Source organism: Myxocyprinus asiaticus, chromosome 1 (genome assembly GCF_019703515.2).
Source record: "Myxocyprinus asiaticus isolate MX2 ecotype Aquarium Trade chromosome 1, UBuf_Myxa_2, whole genome shotgun sequence".
Lineage (NCBI taxonomy): Eukaryota > Metazoa > Chordata > Actinopteri > Cypriniformes > Catostomidae > Myxocyprinus > Myxocyprinus asiaticus.
Genome location: NC_059344.1, coordinates 10,484,252 through 10,505,008, shown reverse-complemented (window position 1 = coordinate 10,505,008; position 20,757 = coordinate 10,484,252). Strand labels below are relative to the sequence as shown.

At 41.8% G+C, this 20,757-nt stretch overlaps 1 protein-coding gene across 1 annotated transcript in view; it reads left to right on the top strand.

Moving 5' to 3' along the window:
- Positions 1-20,757, top strand: part of LOC127448071 (transmembrane channel-like protein 3) — a 28,590-nt gene that overhangs the window by 564 nt on the left and 7,269 nt on the right. The window contains exons 2-16 of the mRNA XM_051710383.1: positions 3,563-3,638; positions 4,807-4,888; positions 5,316-5,422; positions 5,832-5,930; positions 6,093-6,235; positions 6,734-6,881; positions 7,287-7,330; positions 9,323-9,470; positions 9,591-9,700; positions 9,807-9,885; positions 14,402-14,686; positions 15,779-15,907; positions 17,612-17,679; positions 18,048-18,176; positions 19,281-19,391. Coding sequence (XP_051566343.1) covers positions 3,563-3,638; positions 4,807-4,888; positions 5,316-5,422; positions 5,832-5,930; positions 6,093-6,235; positions 6,734-6,881; positions 7,287-7,330; positions 9,323-9,470; positions 9,591-9,700; positions 9,807-9,885; positions 14,402-14,686; positions 15,779-15,907; positions 17,612-17,679; positions 18,048-18,176; positions 19,281-19,391 — 1,758 coding nt within the window. The remainder of the gene's footprint in view (positions 1-3,562; positions 3,639-4,806; positions 4,889-5,315; positions 5,423-5,831; positions 5,931-6,092; positions 6,236-6,733; positions 6,882-7,286; positions 7,331-9,322; positions 9,471-9,590; positions 9,701-9,806; positions 9,886-14,401; positions 14,687-15,778; positions 15,908-17,611; positions 17,680-18,047; positions 18,177-19,280; positions 19,392-20,757) is intronic.

Sequence of the window (20,757 nt, the reverse complement as noted above, 5' to 3'; positions counted from 1 at the left end):
ATAATGGCCACATTAGTGGTCCAGGAGCGCCACCTTTGGCTCAAACTGGTCGAGATGGGTGAGGCCAACAAGACACGGTTCCTTGCTGCCCCCATTTCCCAGACTAGCCTATTCGATGACCCCGTCGAGGACTTTGCCCAGCAGTTTTCAGCGGTGAAGCAGCAGACGGTGGCTATCTGGCATATCCTGCCCCGGCGCAGCTCAAGATCCCATACCCCGTCTGCTTGTCGCCAAGGGCATCCCCCTGCGGTGACTGCACCAGCTCTGCCACAGCCCGCCCCTTTGGCCTGGAAGGAAGCAGACGTCACCTGTCTCACAGTCGGCCGCTAAGAACCCATGGAGGTCATCAAAGCACGCCTGAAACGGGCGACCCAGGGTCGAAGAAACCCACTCACCTGTAGCTGGTAAGAAGACCACTCCATCCCCCGGTGGAGGACCGGGTGGAGAATTTTTTGTTTTATTTCGCCACATGCCCAAATGGCTGCAGTACCCAACAGTTCAGCAAAAAAGCGGTTTCCTTCTCCCCTGGGTCACATACCCAGTGTGCACAGTCATCATCACGACTACCGTCCACGGGTTTTTCCTTGCAGGATTGGCACTCCAGCAGTGGTCTTCCCGCCCCTGAGTGCCTAGCTGTAGCACACAGCCGCCCCCGATGTGACAGTCTCCTCGGGTTACGAGGATAGGCCTCTTCCTCCCCCGTCCCAGGCTGTTCCGGGGGTGGTCACAAGGAGCCAGGTAAGTGCTTCAATGTCCCTAGACTCAGCACGCCCACGACATGGCGTGGCACCTCAAGCTCCGTCCCGCCGCGAGGCCCCACCTGCCGGTACATCCGACGAAGTTGTCCCCTTGGTCCCCCTTCCGCGGAACTTGGATGCGTGGCTTGCGCTTTCCAATCCGTCACGATGGCTGGTCCGGACCGTCCGACTCGGCTACGTGATTCAGTTTGCCAGGCACCCGCCCAGGTTCAGCGGTATCCACTTCACCTTGGTGGAGGACGAAAACGCTGCTACCTTGCGTGCAGAGATCACTACCCTCCTACGGAAGGGTGCGACAGAACCTGTTCCTCTGGCCGAGATGAAGAAGGGGTTTTACAGCCCTTGCAAGCGTTCTCTGTCAGCGAAGCGTGCCTGGAGTTTGGTCCGGGCTACTCTCACGTGATCCTGAGACCCCGACCGGGCTATGTGGCCAAGATTCCCACGATCCCTTTTAGGGATCAGGTGGTGAACCTGCGAGCGCTGCCCCAGGAGGAGGCAGACCTAGCCCTATCGTTGCTGTGTCCGGTGTGCGCTTTACGCATCTATTTGGATCACACGCAGGGCTTTAGAATCTCTGAGCAGCTCTTTGTCTGCTTTGGTGCACAGCGGAAAGGAAGCGCTGTCTCCAAGCAGAGAATCGCCCACTGGCTCATTGACGCCATAGCTATGGCATATCACGCCCAGGACATGCCGCCCCCGGTAGGGCTACGAGCCCATTATACCAGGGGTGTAGCGGCCTCCTGGGCCCTGGCCAGCAGTGCCTCTCTAACAGACATTTGCAGAGCAGCGGGCTGGGCAACACCCAACACCTTTGCAAGGTTCTACAACCTCCAGGTGGAACCGGTTTCATCCCAGGTAATGGCACGCAATACAAGCAGATAAGCCCGGGATAGCCAGCCAGGTGTATCGCTTGCATATAGCGCCTTCCACCTCTTTTGAGCTGAAGACGTGCGCCATTAATTCCCAGTAGTGTTCACAAACTATGTTCACTGTTTGACTTCCTCCGAGCCCTGTGGCAGTCGAGTTTTCAGAGATACTCGCTGCCGGCCCAGTACACGTGCTAACTAAGAGCCCTGTTCTGGGGTAGGTGCTCCGCATGTGGCGGTTCCCTGTAAGGCAAACCCCATGTGATGTATATCTTCCGCTAATTCGTTTCCCTGTTGGCAAACTGCATCTTCCTTGGGCAGAGCCCCTCTGCCCCAGTCTCCATGTTTGTAGTAACTCCTCCCCCATTGGGTAGGATCTACCTTGTGACTCTCTACTTGGTTGTCAAGACCATGTGACGTATTGTTCCACTTAAATATCCCCCCCTCTCTTTGGGCGAGGTGTGGTCTCCACAGTGTCCTCCCCTTGGGAGGGACACCCCCCGACTAGACCTGGCGGCCCAGTCAAATAATCCCCCTTCTTTTTTAGGGAGTGGAAAAAAAGAAGGGGAAAAGAGGCCACGACTGGGTTAGCCTGTCTCTATCTTTTGGGTAGTCGACTTGTCCCCAAATGGCCGTTTGACACTAGGTCTCCGCGGTAACACGCTCAACAAGCCACGTGATAAGATGTGCGGATTGACAGTCTCAGACGCGGAGGCAACTGAGATTCGTTTTCTGCCACCCAGATTGAGGCTAGTCACTACGCCACCACGAGGGCCTAGAGTGCATTGGGAATTGGGCATGCCAAATTGGGGAGAAAATCCAAAAAACAAAACAAAAACAAAAAAATGCAAAACTATCAACTGTAGTTTATCAGAAGAAGTAGGCTATAATTACTTCAGAATTACAAAAAAGAAAGAACAAATTTTTTAAAACTAACCAAGCACACATCACATGCACAAATTAATAAATATATTTAATGAAATTCTGTGCAAATGAATAAAAATAATTCAATTACCAAAATAAGGTATGGTACAGAATACTTGCTTTGAATAGTGGCATAAGGTATTTGCACCCTGGTGTATAATAAAACAGTATTTCATCTAATAAGTAGGCTATTGTGATGGAACTTAACTATATTGCTGGCAGTGGGAAGAAACACACCTGATGTGTCAGTGTCAGTGTCAGACTCTCGTTCTGCTGGCCCATGAGATGCCAGGCCACTAGAAAATTCCATCACCCACACATTTCATACCGTGTGTGTGCCCGTCCACCCCCTTCTCTGCACTGCCTAACCTTTAGCGATCACGACGAAAATGCACCGTTTATTTTCAGTGATATCACAGTCCCCTTAGACACTTTATTTAGACCTTTTGTGTTAATTTTTATTTAAAATAAGTGACTTTCCGATGGTGTGTACTGTATGTCTTTGCTAACATAGATCGATAAGAGGAAAATATTGATATTGGCAAAAGGTGGTCTCAAACTCAGATCACCCACACAACTAACCAACTGTCTTACTAATGTCACCACATCACATCTTAGGCTGAGAGAGGTCAAATTTACATACTTATCTCTCCATGTCTTCAAAGCGTATGCAATATTTTTAATAGTTTTGATAGGTTCTATCAGACTATTGGCATGAAAATAGCAAGTCTGTGTGCCCAGTGCTATTTTCACTTATTGAAAATAATTATATGGCTATACTGAACCAGTGGTAAGGGGGTCCCTGGTGGAAGCGGGGGCCCTATGCAGCGGCATATGTCGCTTATTAGGCAGGTCCGACTCTGAGATAAGGTTCACAGAACAGAAAAGCATCCTGTTAATGGCTTTATTATCTCCTACCTCTGCTGTAAATTCAAAATAAATAAATAATAAATGGTGTGAATTATCCGAATTGCTAAAGCTCACAGTTTTTGTGTGTGTGTGTGTGTGTTTTAGGCAGGCCAGAGAGATTGTTCTGCAGTATGAAGGCAGACTGACCAGGACGCGTGGTTACCAGGCAGCTGGGGCAGATGTAAGTTTTATGCAACCTTATATCAATTAACTTTTATTGGGTACTTTTTGTTATATAAGTTCACCTTTTCAGCCTCAGACAAAATGTTTTTACTTTGCAGCTCTCACCAAACACGTTGTGCATGCATGTAGCTTGGAGCATTATTCACTGTGTTTGTTTAGGCAAGCACATACAGTACTTTAGGAAAATAATTTTTTTCAATGTTGTAACTTGCCCTGCATAATTTGTGCTATAAATTAATTTAATTTCAAATCATTCCACTTGTTGAAGAGATATGTAAGTAATTGGAGTTACAGTTTTCGCCTGCTAAATGATAAAATAGTTGGAACAAATCTCATAGACTCACACTGAAGGAGGCACCCAAACCATATCAAAGGACCAGATTTCCACTGAGACTTGAGGGGGGTCTCTTTTGACTTGGGCCAATAAGCAACCACCCAGAACACCTTTGCAACCACCTAGAAATGAAAAATCTAGTTATTTTCAATATCATTCAAATTTAGCATTTAAATATGAATCCTCCCGAGACAAACTTCTTTCAACCACCTTTAAGAATTTTAATTTAAGGAGGTCTGTTATCTATCTACTGAGGCAATCTCTGATGTTACATTTGTTTTGTTTTTTATTCAGTATATATAGTTTAGCTTCTCTCCTTTTCTCTTTAATTTTTCGGTCAGCACTGTTTATGAGATCTTCAGGTTCTGCATCTCTCTGCCTCAGTGGCACTCCTCATCTGCTCACAGACGCTGCACTCAAATTTATGGCCTGTTGTTATAGCCTGCTTTAATTAAAATGTCCAATGGCATTCGCCCAAGGCTGCCCAAGCTCCATAAAAATTAATTGACTTTTTTGCAAGTGGATTTAATGAATTATTAATTCTGATTATGGCTTTCATGGAAGATTAAAATCAGATACCCATGCATATTGATTTAACAAATGTATGCATTTCTATTTTCTCGCTATCATCTTATAAATGCACAGGTCTTACAGATTCTTGAAAACTCCTTGGATTGAATCTTTTATTTATTCGTTCATTTAATTGTGAGTTCTTCTAGCTGCAAAAATGTCCTAATCAGATTTTTGCCTAGGTGAAAATGTTAGCTTCAGTTGTTGTCTTTAGAATGATGGTTTTGTTCTCATGTGATCACACATTTTGTTACATTTACAGTTGCTGAAGAAGATTTCAAGAATCCTCTACAACATTGTTGTTCTGTTCATTCCATGGGAAATGAGGATTAAAAAGATTGAAAGTTAGTAACACAACATACTATTATTTATTGCTATGTAAAAAAAAAAAAAAAAAAGAAAGAAAAAAGAAAAATGTACATTTCATGTTGATAGGTTAAAGGAAACATGAATGCTTGTTTGTTTACAAATGTAAATAAAGTAGACATACAGTGCTGTTCACAGCATATTTTAATTCCGTAATGATGCATTTCCAATTATTAACAGGAAATTTAATGAGATAACATGTAAGGTGGGATTTGATACTTTGGGAAATCATTGGATTGTGAAAAGTGGGCATTACATACTAAAATGGAGTGGCAAGTTATTACATTTTAATGAAATATTACAAATACAAAGTTATAGCATACATATAATAACATAATATGGTAAATCTGTTAGGTTTATGTTTTATTCATCTTACTGTATTAAATGCATATGTTGTTTTTGAAGGTCACTTTGGTTCAGGAGTTGCCTCTTATTTCATATTTCTGCGATGGCTGTTTGGCATCAATATTGTCCTCACTCTTTTGACTGGAGCATTTATTGTGTTGCCTGAGGTTAGTTTGCACTGCATTTTTTCTCAAAAGTAGTTAGTATACTCTATATTCAAATCTGAATCTAATTAGAAATAGCTGAATCAAAGCTTCATGACATTTCTAACTATTTGAATGTACATTATCTAATGATTATACATAGCATTATGCTCCTTTTACAAAAGTTTAATGTAGAGGTATGCACACATCACTGTATGTGGTTTTTCCCAGCATCATTAGTTTACAGACAGCATCTTTCATTAAAACCATTTCTTAGTAAGGCCATTTATTTCTTAGAAAGGTATTTTATCTGTAAATATGGTTAGATTTATTTCACTCCCTGATGCAGAGACACAAAGCAATTTCTGTGTTCAGGTATAATGTGTTGCCTGTATCATTCTCACTCTCTCTCCAATCTGTGTTGTCCAATCAGCTCCTGGCCGGCGCTCCATTTGGTACTACCCGCAGCAAAACCATTCCTAAGGAGCACCTTGCTTCCGCGCAGGACTTGGACACCATCTGGTCGCTAGGGGCAAGGCTATTATCTCTCTTTTTATATTGCTTTTGCCAAAATTATGCAATTATGATATGTGTAACTATGCTATTTTGCCACTTAGGGATATATCACTAATTTATTTTTGATATCCAATCTGCCACTTTGTAGACGAGTTTTGTTTTTATGTCTGTTTTTCAGGGTTATCTACAATACTCTGTGTTGTTTTATGGCTACTACGGCAATGTGCGTAAAATCGGCAGCGCTGGATACAGACTACCCTTGGCCTATTTTCTGGTTGGGATGGCTGTTTTTGCCTACAGTTTCATCACTTTGTTAAGAAAGTAATCACATATACAACAAATATACTTTTCTTGAAATCACTGATTTGTCTGCTGAAAAGAACTGCTTAGACCGTTCGATTTTATTTTATTTTTTTTAGGGTGGCTTATGCTGGTTTGGTGCTGGTCCAGCTAGTAGACCTATTATTTGCTCACCCTCATGAAGTTCAAAATCCATATGCTATTATACAAAAAGAGAGCTTATGAAGAATATTTATGCAGCTTTAAACAAATTTTCAAAAATTATCCTTTTTTTGTTTGAAAAATAAAAATAAAAATAAAAATAAATGGGTTTGGAATATAAGGGTGAGTAAAAAATGACAGATTTCATTAATGGGTGAACTATTCCTTTAATTACTTCCCAGTGTTATCTTTATAATCATTCTTGCTCTTTCAATTTCTTATTTTGATCCACATGCACTTGACAGAGCTCCTTCCAGCATTTGTTGTTTTCTCTAGCATGCATCGTTAATTGAGCTTTATATATTCTTTTTTTATTAGAATGGCTAAAAACTCCCGCATGAGTTTAGCTGGCGCTTCTGATGAGAATTACACCTTCTGCTGGCGTGTCTTCTGTGCATGGGACTACCTCATTGGGAACCCAGAGGCAGCTGAGAGTAAAGGGGCAGCCATCGTCAACAGCATCAGAGTGAGCATCTGCAACATCCTACATCCCATATTAAACCACCTATCCCTGACTCAATTCCCAACGATCGTCCAGTTTTAATTCAGTATGACATTGCCTACAAGGGAAGCTTATGTTCTACTATTAGTGCTAATTTCCCCAAGGAAAACGTGCAATTTGAGTCTCATCAGTGTCATTCAAATAAAACACTGCCATTTGTACTTTCGCTCAGAATAAGAATAGTGGCTAACCTGCTCTCTAGAGATATATCGGCTGCTAAAAAACCAAATGTCAGTTGAACACTAGTTTTGGGGCCATTTCTTGGTAGTTTTATTGTAGTAACAATAACTGTATTACCTATTTGTATCCCAAAAAGTGTTTTGGGAATTTGAATGTTAATTGTTTCTCTTTTTTGTGTGTGTTTTTAAGGAGGCCATTGTTGAAGAGCAAGAGAAGAAGAAAGACACCAGCCTGCAAGTTCCTCTTTATTTGTCTCCCATTAACACATCAACATAACCCAAAAGTGCTGACACAGTCGTTTTTTATGAGCTCTTCCCTCACTTTCTCAGAAGTGCATGTTTAACAAAACCGAGGCCATTGCAGGCTTTTGAGGGAATAAATGCACAGTATCAATAAGTGAATTACAGCGATGTGTTCCTCTCTTTCTGGGGCTGTCACACCACCTGTAATGCTGGCTCAGAGTGCTCTGATTTATATATCCCATCCAATGCAATTGCAGCAGAACATGCTAAATGGAAAACAACCTGCTGTATATTATACAAACTGCCTTCTACTAATGGCGGATGACTGTGCCTATATTGGCATCAGACCTGCTCACACATTAAAGCAGATTAACATGTTGTGGGAAAATAATTTCTCAAAAATAATGTCAAATAGGCTTAATTTGCTTTAAGAAAAATATAATTTATTTATTTATTTATTATTATAGTGAGGTGATATATGACCTGAACATGTTCTTGACAGGTTTCATGAGACTCGCCAATATGTTCTAAATATATACGTCTATGTGACAAGGAGGAGGGCATGGCCAGGCCATGAGGATGCACAAATGGCGCTGAGTTGCCTAATCAGTGGGAGAGAGATAAAGGAAGAGCCGGGGATGCCAGGGAGAGAAAGAGAGAGAGAGACACACAAACGGCCGCTCTGTGTGTGTGTGTGATGTTATGTTTCAGTTCCTTTGTACCATTAAAGTTTACGTTGACTGCTCAGCCAGTTCCCGCCTCCTCCTTGCCCATCTTGCAAATGTGTGACATTATCGTGACAGTCACTACAGGATAATCATGAATATCCCCGTGCACACACCTCACCCTCACCCGATTATTTGCATATAATGCCTCATTTTGAACCAAGCATTGATGAATGGAGGTTTGATTACAACCTGAATACACAAAGGCTTGGTATGTACCCCCCTTAACACTCACCGGTATATGGTATGTCCCTGCTCAATCAGATCAGTCCGTGGAGTGTCGGGGACCCGGATCAAGGCCCACCTCTATTGCCGGGCATTGATCTCGACCATGACCCAGCTCCCCGCAACACCAGCAGACCAGCCCAAGCTTCCTGACCACACCTGTGGTGGTGGGTTCCCTCACCTGGGGTGAAGAGAGGGGAGAGACAGGGTTTGTTGGAGCAGGGAACCCCCATGACCTGGGAGCCAAAACGGAACAGGATGGAAAGAAGGGGGGGGGGGGGGGGTGAGAGAGCCATAGATGAGACAACAGGGGGGGAAAGGGCAGGGGTGCACCGGCCCGATAGTCTTCCGCCAACTGGCCAGTGGCACTGAACACACTCGGCCATCCCCTTCGGCAGCTGGGAGACAAACTGCTCCAGTACCACCAAGTTAATGACATCGTTGGCGTCGCTGTCCTCCTTAGCCAGCACCCACTGCTGGCATGCGTCACGCAGCTGCTGTGCAAAGGCAAACGGGTGGCTGACCTCGCTCAGCATCAAGGATCAGAAGCGCTGCCGGTGTTCTTCTGGGCTGTGGCCAACCCTTTCCAGGATTGACTTCAGCATAAACTTTAATGGTACAAAGGAACTGAAACATAACACACACACAGAGCGGCCATGTGCGTCTCTCTCTCTCTCTCTCTCTCTCTCTCTCTCTCTCTCTCTCTGGTTTTTCCTTTATCTCCCTCCCGCTGATTAGGCAACTCAGCGCCGGGCTTGCATCCTTGATGCTTGACCCCTCTCTGCTCGCCACATTCACATTAGTCTAAAAGTAAAGCAGCTTATAATATTTTACAATATTGTTGTTTCATTGGTATTGATGTTAATTGAATACCCAAAAAACCCACAAGAGGTTCAGTAGATATATAATAGCAATGACACTTGTTTAAAGGATAAAGGATACTCCTAAATAAAAACTACTATTAAAAATACTACTGTACAAAATCAGGTTTATCTAACCATAATGTCATACATTTCGGCTTCTGTCCCAATAGAGCCGTACTGATCAGTTTGCGAATTTTGGCCAACATTCTGGTCCTGCTGTCTCTGGCTGGCAGCATTTACATAATCTACTTTGTGGTGGATCGTTCTCAGAAACTGGAGCAAGAGAAACCAGAGCTAACACTCTGGGAGAAGAACGAGGTTTGGTTATAGTATTTTTATTTTTATCTTATGTATACTTTGTCTTGAACATCAGTACATCGCAAAAAATTTTTTCTTTAATTGTGTTTATCCATATTATGCATTGGGTTACCTCTTTAGGTGAGTGTGGTGGTGTCGCTCATCACGATGATCGCTCCTTCAGCTTTTGAGCTAGTGGCCCAGTTGGAGATGTACCACCCCAGGACAAGTCTCCGCTTCCAGCTTGCTAGGTCAGAAAATAACTGTTTTAAGTTACTGCTGTTTGTCTATTTGCTTTTTTTTTTATTTTTTTTTTTTGAGACAAATGTGCCTCTTTTTGTTCATTTGTGTATTTAGAGTACTGGTGTTGTACCTTGGAAACCTCTACAGTTTGATTATTGCCCTCCTGGACAAGGTCGATAGTATGAGCTCTGCTGTAAGTGACAATTCTCTTCTTATTCCATTAAATTTATTCCCCAAATTGTTATCCCACCAGTATATATAATCTCATATTAAGATTTAAAACATCAAGAATTTTAAACCTAAGTGAAAATGTTTTGCTCAGATGTTCCCCTTAATAGCTCTACATTAGAGCTGGCCGGCGCTACAGAGCACTCAGCACCAGGACAACCAGGCACAAGAACAGTTCCCTATCTGTCACTCACTCGACAATGTGTTGATGTAGTGACACTAGGGGTCGCCCTTGGGAGCCCCAAACACCTCTGATCTTTGAGAAAAGGCCAATGGGAATTGGCAAGTGGTATTTGCATGCCACTCCCCCGGACATACGGGTATAAAAGGAGCTGGTTCGCAACCACTCATTCAGATTTTCTCTTTGGAGCCGAGCAGTTGTGTTCAGCGAGCTAAATCCTCTGCCGTTCCATTCACCTCGAAAAGCTGTTGGATTTACGGTGCATTACAGCGGCTTCTCCCCCTCTTGTACCGGTGGAGTGCAGAGAATGTCCCTGGGTGCTTCAGCAGCTAAAAGAGTATATTCTTCCTACTGAAAGAGTATATTTTCCCTTCTAAAAGAGTGGCATTAACGGAGAGCATCTTTTTAAAAATGCCTTTCCGTTTGTGTGTATTTCCTGGTTGCAGTCGTTACCTCTCCGCTTCTGATGGCCACGATCACGGTCTTACATGCTGCGCAAGTATGCGTTCCCCCTCAGTGAGCCTACTTGCACAGACGTTGTGCAAGGTCAGGGAGGACAAGGAGCAGGTCATCATAGCATCACCCTACTGGCCCACCCAGACTTGGTTCTCGGACCTCACGCTCCTCGCGATAGCCTCTCCCTGGCGAATTCCCCTGAGGAAAAACCTTCTTTCTGAGGGACGGGGCACCATCTGGCACCTGCAACCAGACCTCTGGAACCTCCATGTCTGGCCCTTTGAGGGACACGGAAGACCTAAGTGCCTACTACCTGCAGTGGTAGACACAATCACTCAGGCCAGGGCTCCCTCTACGAGACACCTGTATGCCTTGAAGTGACATCTGTTCGCTAAATGGTGTTCTTCCCGACGCGAAGGTCCCCAGAGATGCGCAGTCTGATTGGTGCTTCCTTCCTGCAGGAGAGGCTAGAGGGGCAGCTGTCCCTCTCCACCTTGAAGGTGTATGTAGCCGCTATAGCGGCACATCACGATGCAGTAGACGGTAAGTATTTGGGGAAGCATGACTTGATTATCAGGTTCCTGAGAGGCGCTAGGAGGTTGAATCCCCCCGGATTGTGCCTCATCCCCTCATGGGACCTCTCTGTGGTCCTTTGGGGCCTATGGGGAGCTCCATTCGAGCCCCTGGAGTCAGTTGAGCTAAAGGCACACTCTTTGAAGACTGTCCTCCTGACTGCACTCACTTCCATCAAGAGAGTAGGGGACTTGCAGGCATTCTCTGTCAGCGAAACGTGCCTAGGTTTCGGTTTGGGCTACTCTCACGTGATCCTGAGACCCCGACTGGGCTATGTGCCCAAGATTCCCACGACCCCGTTTAGGGATCAGGTGGTGAACCTGCAAGCACTGCCCCAGGAGGAGGCAGACCCAGCCTTGGCGTTGCTGTGTCTGATGCGTGCTTTACGCATCTATTTAGATCTGACGCAGAGCTTTAGAAGCTCCGAGCAGCTCTTTGTCTGCTTTGGCAGACAGCGGAAGGGGAGTGCTGTCTCCGAACAGAGGATCGTCCACTGGGTCATTAACGCCATCGCGATGGCATATCATGCCCAGGACATGCCGCCCCCCTTGGGGCTACGAGCCCACTCTACTAGGACTGTGGCGGCCTCCTGGGCCCTGACCAATGGCGCCTCTTTAGCAGACATCTGCAGAGCAGCGGGCTGGGCAACACCCAACACCTTTGCGAGGTTTTACAATCTCCGGGTTGAGCCAGTCTCGTCCCGTGTGTTGTCAGGTACGAGCAGGTAAGTTTCGGGACTGCTGGCCAGGTGTACTGCTTGTGCATAGCGCCTTTACCCTCCCCGAAGGTGAAGACATGCGCTTTGACCCCCATTCGTGTTCACAAAGTTGTGGACCCTGGATGACATTCCTCCTTAGCCCTGTGGCAGGCGGGTTTGCGGAGAAACTCGTTGCTGGCCCAGTACGTGTGCTAACTAGGCCCTGTACTGGGGTAGGTGCTCCACATGTGCTGGTTCCCCGTAGGTAACACTGTGTGATGTATCTTCTGCAAAATGGTTTCCCTGTTGGTAAACTGTGTCTTCCTTGGGCAGAGGTTCCTCTGCCCCTGGTCACCGTGTCTGTAGAGCTCCTTCCCCCTCGGGTAGGACCTACCACGGGACTTCTCCACATGACATACTTCCGACAAAACTTGGTAAGACCATGTGACATATTTCCACTCAAATACACCCCCTTCCCCCGGGTGGGGTGTCGTCTCCACAGTGTCTTCCCCTTGGGAGTGACACCCCCCCCGACATGGACACTCATGGCCCCCAGTCGGTAAACGATTTCCACTCTTTTTTGGGGAGAAAAAAGAGGAGAAAAGGCCATGGCTTGGCTAGCCTGTCCCCATTTTTTGGGCAATCGACTTGTCCCCGAGTTGCAGGGGACCGTTCGACGCTCGTAGGAGCATTGGGGAGGTTACGTGACAGCCTGGTGCGCTGGCTACGAGGCACACAGCGGTCTGCCCGTCTTGCACCGCCAGTCCACGTAACACAGTTCAGCTTATTGTGCCGTTTTGTATAGGGACCCCTAGTGTCACTACATCAACACAACGTCAAGTGAGTGACAGATAGGGAATGTCCTGGTTACTTTCGTAATCTCCATACCCTGATGGAGGGAATGAGACATTGTGTCCCTCTTGCCACAACACTGAACTACCCGCTGAAATGGCCGGGACCTTGTCTCAGCTCCTCAGCACAAAACCTGAATGAGTGGTTGCGAGCCAGCTCCTTTTATACCCGTATGTCCAGGGTAGTGGCATGCAAATTCCACTCGCCAATTCCCATTGGCCTTTTCTCAAAGATCAGAGGTGTGTGAGGCTCCCAAGGGCGATCCCTAGTGTCACTACATCGACACAACGTCTCGTTCCCTCCATCAGGGAACGGAGGTTTACGAAAGTAACCAGGATGTTTTTACCCTCAGGCCATTTACCACATGAACAATTAAACTGCCTTCAGGACTCCCATAGTGCAATAATGTATAAATATGTAATGTACATATGTAAATTCACTTATATTTAATTCAATAACTGTATATACCCCTACCACATATACAGTATTACCACTTGCACATGTACATACAACAAAATAGGACATATAACATAGAATGATGTATGTCTATATATACTCTTATGTTGTTTTATATTCTGTGTCTAATTGTAATGTTCTTTGTGCACTTGCTTGCTTGTTTCTCCTATCACCAAAAAAATTTACTTGTGTACGTGAGCACACTTGGCAATAAAGCTCATTCTGATTCTGATTACAGATTATGACTTTATGGAGTCCTGTTAGAGTAATGTTTCTATAGTTATCAACTTAGTCTCAGATGTTAGGAATTCTTAGTCTAAAATTCCTTAGGAGAAATACAAATGAAATACACATGAGACAATTGTAAACATACAGTAACACTGTAAAGCTACAAATGAATGTGGATAGCACAGCTAAGATAAATGTTGGAGTTCATATTGAAATCTCTTACTTTTGATTGCAAATCTTTGTATCTTGGCAAATCTGAGCAGTTTGAGACATTGCTGATCTATTCTGAAACTCTAGAGGAGATTACTGTGGTCTTTTCCTCAGAAGAAAAATCTGAGAAACAGGAGACTTAAGTAAAACTCCCTATTTGCTCTCCATTTAATCTTATTTCAGTCATGACAACTCTAGGAAAGATTTAGCATGTTAATGTGAGTATGACATATTGATTGGATATTGGTCTTGGCAGACTACATCTGCAACGCTGCTGCTGCTGCTGAGAAAGTATGGAGACTTGCTAATGCTAGAACATACACAGATATACTGAGCACAATTAGAATAACACAAGACATGCTGCAGCACAATTAGACATAAATACAATCCCCATGTAGCAGATCTAAACCCGTGGAGCTGGGGAGGAGGATGGTTTCAGTGAAAACTCTTGCAGCGCACTGCAGTGAAACCGGCTTACTTGCAAACTGAGCCAATTTAAACTTTGCAAGTTGATTGGCTACCCAATTACATGTTAACAGACCTATCAGCTTACACTATGTAAGCCGATTGACTTGACATACTGTATCACATGAGAGCGAGCTGATTAGCTAACAGCTAAGTTCAAAAAGGCTATCAGCTTGCACCATTCAGGGTTTAATGCATGAACATAGTCTTGTCGTTTAGGAAACACAACTAAAAACCTAATTGAAACAATAAAAACACTGCTTAGACATTCGCCACTCTTTAAGTAGACAAATACTGAAACTTTCCAAAACATATTGCATGTTTTTAATAATTCTCATTCATAATTTGCAAAAAACACTCTAGATTCCTGTTGGTCCAGGAAACCTAACAGATTCAACATCATACCTAGCAACGATCTCTCAACCCACTGAGGACAACCTATCCACCATCGTCCCAGATATCACAGAGCGACAGAACAGCACTCTGACCATGACTCTTCTGGACCTAAACAACAGCATGACCACTATCAAGAGCCACATATCCTCTGGGCAGCCAATGAGAATGCAAGCTCTGCTAAACCAGACAGTCCTCTATGAGTACAATACCAGATCACAGCAAGACCCCTGCTGGGAAACATATGTCGGTCAGGTACTCATCACTGCTTTCTGCTCCTACTTTCCTGGCACATGAGCCTGGTTGGAGGATATGAACAAACCCTATTAGCTTGATTTTTAGGTTGCCATCTTTAATACTTTTTGCATTGTCAACAGGGGCTTAGGAAAATTGTTGGGGTGCCCTATAAGTTTTGCTTATGTACATTACGAGTGACAATCACCCAGTAGTCCTAACTAATTTACTGAAAACATTGGTGTGACGAGGAGGAGGGCATCCCCGGCTCTTCCCTTATCTCCCTCCCACTGATTAGGCAACTCAGCGCTGGGCATGCATCCTCAAGGCCCGGCCACGCCCTCCTCCTCGTCACATGCATGCCCGGCGCTGTGTTGCCTAATCAGCGGAAGGGAGATAAGGGAAGAACCGGGGACACACTCCTCTTCGTGACAATTGGTAAAAAAGGTGTAAGATTACTGCTTACTGCTTGTACCTTTGTTTAGTCCACTGCCCACTGACACTACCTGTTGACTGAGGCTTCTGCTTGTTCTCAAAGTCAACATGAAAACTAAATTTACCCTACTTACTTTCGTGATGCATTTCCTTATTGTGCACAATTCACTGGTGCACGTTATTGCGTCCCCAAGAAAATGTTGTCTTCCTAATCTTTTACCAAAATTACCAATAACCTGCTCTGCCTCTGAAATGACTATTGTCATACTATACTGATATATTATACAGAAATAACAAAATTTAAACGAACAAACATGCTTACCAACTTTTAACAACTATAGTACAACATAATCTTTATGTTAGCTGATGGACCTCTATTTTTCCAGTTGCTATTGCAGGCTACATAGTTATGTATTTATCAAAGATATTATTGTAAAAAGTAAAATGAAAATGGCTGTTTGACAGAAATGATTTTCATGGAGCAGTGGAGTATGGATTGGATACATAGATTTAAATATGCAGTCCAGCATTTATCTAATGAAATTGCTATCAGGGTAAGATGTGGTGTGCATGAGCTCTAAGATCTGAATTAATGGCCTGCTTGGAGATACTGATGGTTTGCATAGGGGCACAAGGTAACTAAATACGACTCATTTATTTTGTTTATGTAATTCACAGGAGATGTTAAAGCTCTCCATCATTGATATGATCTTTACGGTGGCAAGTATCCTGCTTATTGATTTCATCCGGGGATTGGTGGTTCGATACTTGAGTGACTGTTGCTGCTGGGACTTGGAGAGCAAGTTTGTAAGTGTGCTACTTTTGGTCCAAATGACACTTTCAGAGATTTTTTAAGCTACTTTTTGACATATAAGCCTGCATGGAATCTGTTTCCACAGAATTTGCAGAAAACACAGCAAATTCCCATAGAATTCAATGTTCATTAAGTTCTACCAGACTGATCTCACAGTGAATTTGGCTACAGTAGGTCAAACGTTCTCAGTGAAACTCAGTCTGCCTTACCAAAATTCGTACCACTGCCCCATATGTTGGAAGTGGGAAGTGTTTTTGAACGTAAGCTCCACAGCCAAATGTACATGGAGGGGTGCCAAAAGCGAGTTGAAAATTATGTAATACAGTGAAGAGTAATGCATATTTTATCAACTGTACTATTTAAAGGAATGTCCAGGTTTAAAACAAGTTAACCTTTTTCAACAGCATCCGTGACATGTAAATAATTTAGACACCTACCTCTGTTTGTAAATAATTAACAAATAAGTTTGTCAGAGATGTTAAAAGTAAGAAATCTTTTAAAAATCTAGTTTAAAACTCTTGTGTCATGTTTTTAGAAATGTAATCTTTGTGTCCAATTTGGTTTCATAAATATTTTATAAACCTTTTATAACATTTTCCTCAAAAAATAAATAAATAAATAAATAAATACAAATAAATAATAATAATAATAATGAATTTAAAAATGTCATGTGGTGTAACCATCAAGTAAAAAATATTAAAATACTTTTCTTTGAACTTGAATATATGATAGTATAAGCAGCTTAAACATTAATAAAAAAAAAGTTTTCAAACATATTTTTCAAGGTAATTTATATATATATATATATATATATATATATATATATAATTAATTTTTGAGAAAAAATATCAGAGTTTTTTCCGGGTTACACCACATGACTAGAACAAACAGTTTTCACATTTTCATTAAAATGTCGAAGTATCATTTTTTTTTTTTTTTCAACTTCATGCTCAGTCTTGGAGGTCTAAAGGGGTTTTGTCAACATAAACAACACAATGGCTACCAACATTTTGGTTATACCACATGACTTTGATCTGGTGGACAAAAGTATTTTTAAATATTAATTGTATTTTAAACACGACTGTTTCACAGTTTTTTTTTTTTTTAAATATATAATAATAAAAGATTATTCTGTACTACTCATGCCAAAAAAAATTTTTTTTTTCAAGAATTGCAGCTTTTGATAAGACTTTGACATTTTTTTTTTACTGTCTCTTAAAAAAAATAAAAAAAAAAAAAATAATATATATATATATATATATATATATATATATATATATATCAAATACATCAAAATGACTTTAAACTCAGATATTGAAAATATATTAAAAAAAAAAGTGTTTTCAAGTAATTGTTTGTGTGAATTGCATTTTCTTTTTTTTTAATGTATTTTGAATCATTTAATAGATCTGGACAAAAAAAAATTTGCATCACGTTATTGACCCAAAAACAAACAATGTTTGCAGTAATACATATACAATGGACAGAATTCTACAGATTTCCCAGACAATCAGCACAAAATATGTAACAAAAATGTGTGAAGATGCCTAGCGATGAGCTAAAAGGCCTCATGTTACTAGAAGTAAAACTTATTATCACTTGTTTGTATTTTTTAGTTCAGATTTTTCTGTTTGTAGCATATGGCTAAAAACTGCAGCTATAACGTTCATATATTAATCAGTATATTCCCTTTCCAGCCTGAATATGGTGAATTTAAAATAGCTGAAAATGTTCTTCATCTGATATACAACCAGGGAATGATATGGTAAGTTGTAATTTATACATTTACCAATACTTTGTATAAGATAATGATAATCATTATGAGAAGAAATTGTATCATAATGATTATTTTTACATTACTGTGACTGCTGTTAATCTGTAAAACACAAATCATAATATAAAATATTATTTTTCACTGTATATCATTAGGCTATACTGTATTTTACCTCACCTATCTATATCTGCAATAAACTGTCCTATTCCCCTGGTGCTCTTTACATTAGAACTCAATGCTCCATTGCTCTCCAGCTTTATAATCCCACAATAATGACTTGTCTGAAGCTAGGGGCACAAGCTGAACTCCATTAAGATGAGAAATCAATCTTTCACTGTGTCTTTTCTTTATCCCTGTAGGATGGGAGCGTTCTTTTCGCCATGCCTGCCCGCCTTTAATGTCCTAAAGCTCATTGGTTTGATGTACCTGCGGAGCTGGGCCGTGCTGACCTGTAATGTTCCCCATCAGCAGGTCTTCAGAGCCTCGAGGTCAGTGAGGCAAAATGAGGTCATTAGAGGTTAGTCATTTACCACTGATCTCAGACCAGTGCTGTGCTGTTACAGAAGTGGTTTGGTGTTTTGATTTGACTCTGAAAAGGTGACCTCAGACTATGGCAATTTAGTCCAAAAGAGTAGCTGACCTTACTTGCAATATAACTGAAGCATGAGGACAAAATGTTAGTTTCATAATAGGTGCTGGGGCCAATTAAGCAGGTTGAAAAGTAGTGCATTTCATTTCAATTCATTTGAAATTGAATTGAAATGAAGAAAAGTCAAACATGCTGGTGTTTGACCCACAGAAACTGACAGCTGAAACCTTCAGTTTCATGCATAGCCTATCACCGTAACGGACACTTCTCTAGTGTTGTACGTACACAAATAATACATCTCAAAAACATTTTAATTGCTGACATTACATTAGAACCTTACGGTGTATTTTCAGTAAAATGCAACAAAAAGAACTGTAATTTCAATGTTTCTGTCAGTTACAAGAGGCCCCTAGTTTGGAAATCTTTCCAGCCCATTACAACATGTATCCTTTGCTGAAGAACCACATTCATGAAGATCTAAATGGTTGTATAAATTCCTCTGACAAGGACTGTGATGTGAAATACAATTTTATTTTATATGAGCTGTGAGATTAATTTAAAATCAGTGAGCATTCAGTGTGCGGATCAGAGACTCTCTACTTCACTGAATTTAAATCCCTTTCATTTTCCAGTGTGTTGAGTACTGAGATAACAATGAATGCTTCAATGTGACAAGCAACTGCACTGGTCAGTCTCTCTTTCAGATGTATTTAATTGCAGCTTTATTGTTCCCCTACTTGGGCTTTATCAGTCACTTGCAGATGTGAGGTGAAGCATTACTATGCAGTCTACACATTTTTCATCTTCAACAACACTGCAGTATTTCATACAATAAAAATAAATCATCCCACTGCTGGAAGTTGATAACGTATCATCAGATAATATGGAAAAGCCAAATCAATGTAGTTACATCTTGTTACACAATGTAAAAGTCCACTTAAATATTTGATAGGCTCAGTCTTGTACTGGGACTGTTTTAATTTTATTTAATTTTATTTCCCAGATCAAATAATTTCTATCTGGCGATGCTTCTCTTCATGCTGTTTCTGTGTATGCTACCAACCATTTTTGCCATCGTGAGATACAGGCCATCTCGGTACTGTGGACCTTTCAGGTAAATAAAATTGTCCTCAACATATATGAATGGCTGCCTCTTTAAATCGAAACTATTTAGAGGTATAGTTCACCCAAAATTGAAACTTTTGTCATAATTTACTCACCTTTATATTACTTCAAAACCATATGGTTTTATTTCTTCCGTTGAACACATAAGGAAAAAACATAGGAATCCTATCACATAGGAAGTTGGCATGTTGTTTCTGAGTGTTCCAGCACCTTAGATCAGCCACATTTTGCCGACTCAATGACAAGAGCCATCTCCTATCAGACATTTTTGCATCGGCTCCAATGTGTTAACCTTCCCTTGTGGCGTGTCAGCAAGAGTGTTGCGTCAGCAGTGTGGGAGACCCAGATTTGGATCCTGCGTTGAAACTAGAGGGTAATTGTGTTTGCATAATCACATTACAACTCGGAGGTTGCATTTTCCCCTCTAACATTAAATTGTTACTCCACTGATGGTTAGGTTTAGGTTTGAGTTGGGGGGAGGGAGGGAGCAGGTACAGTTTATAAAATATGCATTCCTCTTCACTGTATTACAGCCTGTATAGCTGAAAACAGCTCGCTTCACTACTCGCTTTTGGCACCCCTCCGTGGACATTACACCTAGAAAATAGAGCTCACATGTGCCCATACACCCAACAACACTGGCCACTGGGGGCAGTGTTTCAAATTTCAGTAAGCATAGATTAATTTTTGCTAAAGAAAAGTCAACCTACTGTTTCCGATTTCACTCCGAGATCAATCTGAAGGAAATGTTAGGCAGAATGTCCAAATTACTTGTTTTCCATATAAAGAAAGTGAATGATGCCCAGTGGCTGCCAAGCTCCAAAAAGAACAAAAAAGCACCATAAAATGTATTCCATATGACTATTTTTAAGTCTTCTGAAGCCATACATTAGCCTTGTGTGAGGAAGAGACCAAAAATGTAAACTTAATCAAATTGAGTTGTTAATTGCAGAAAATCTTGCCCTTCACTGTACTCTTAAATCTAATTCATGCATGTGCACATTCAAACTTAGTGTGTCATGAGACACAAGAGAAGCATGCCATTGGGGTGAGTAATTTGTGACAAAATCTTCAGTATTTGGCTTAAATTACCCTTCAAGCATACACTACTTCCACAGTATGTATCACTCCCCTACATGGCAGCATTCTATTCAAGGTGCCGTTCTATGGTGACATCACGTGAAAGTCTCGAAAAAAAAATACAAAAACAATTTCCCTTGTCGCGTGGAAATAAATTAAAGATTCCATTAAGAAAGATTCAGAAGGCCACAAATTAATGAAGGCCAACCCATAAAACAACCTGTAATCATATCTTGTGCAATAAAAATAACATAATACAAAATTAAGTGATAATG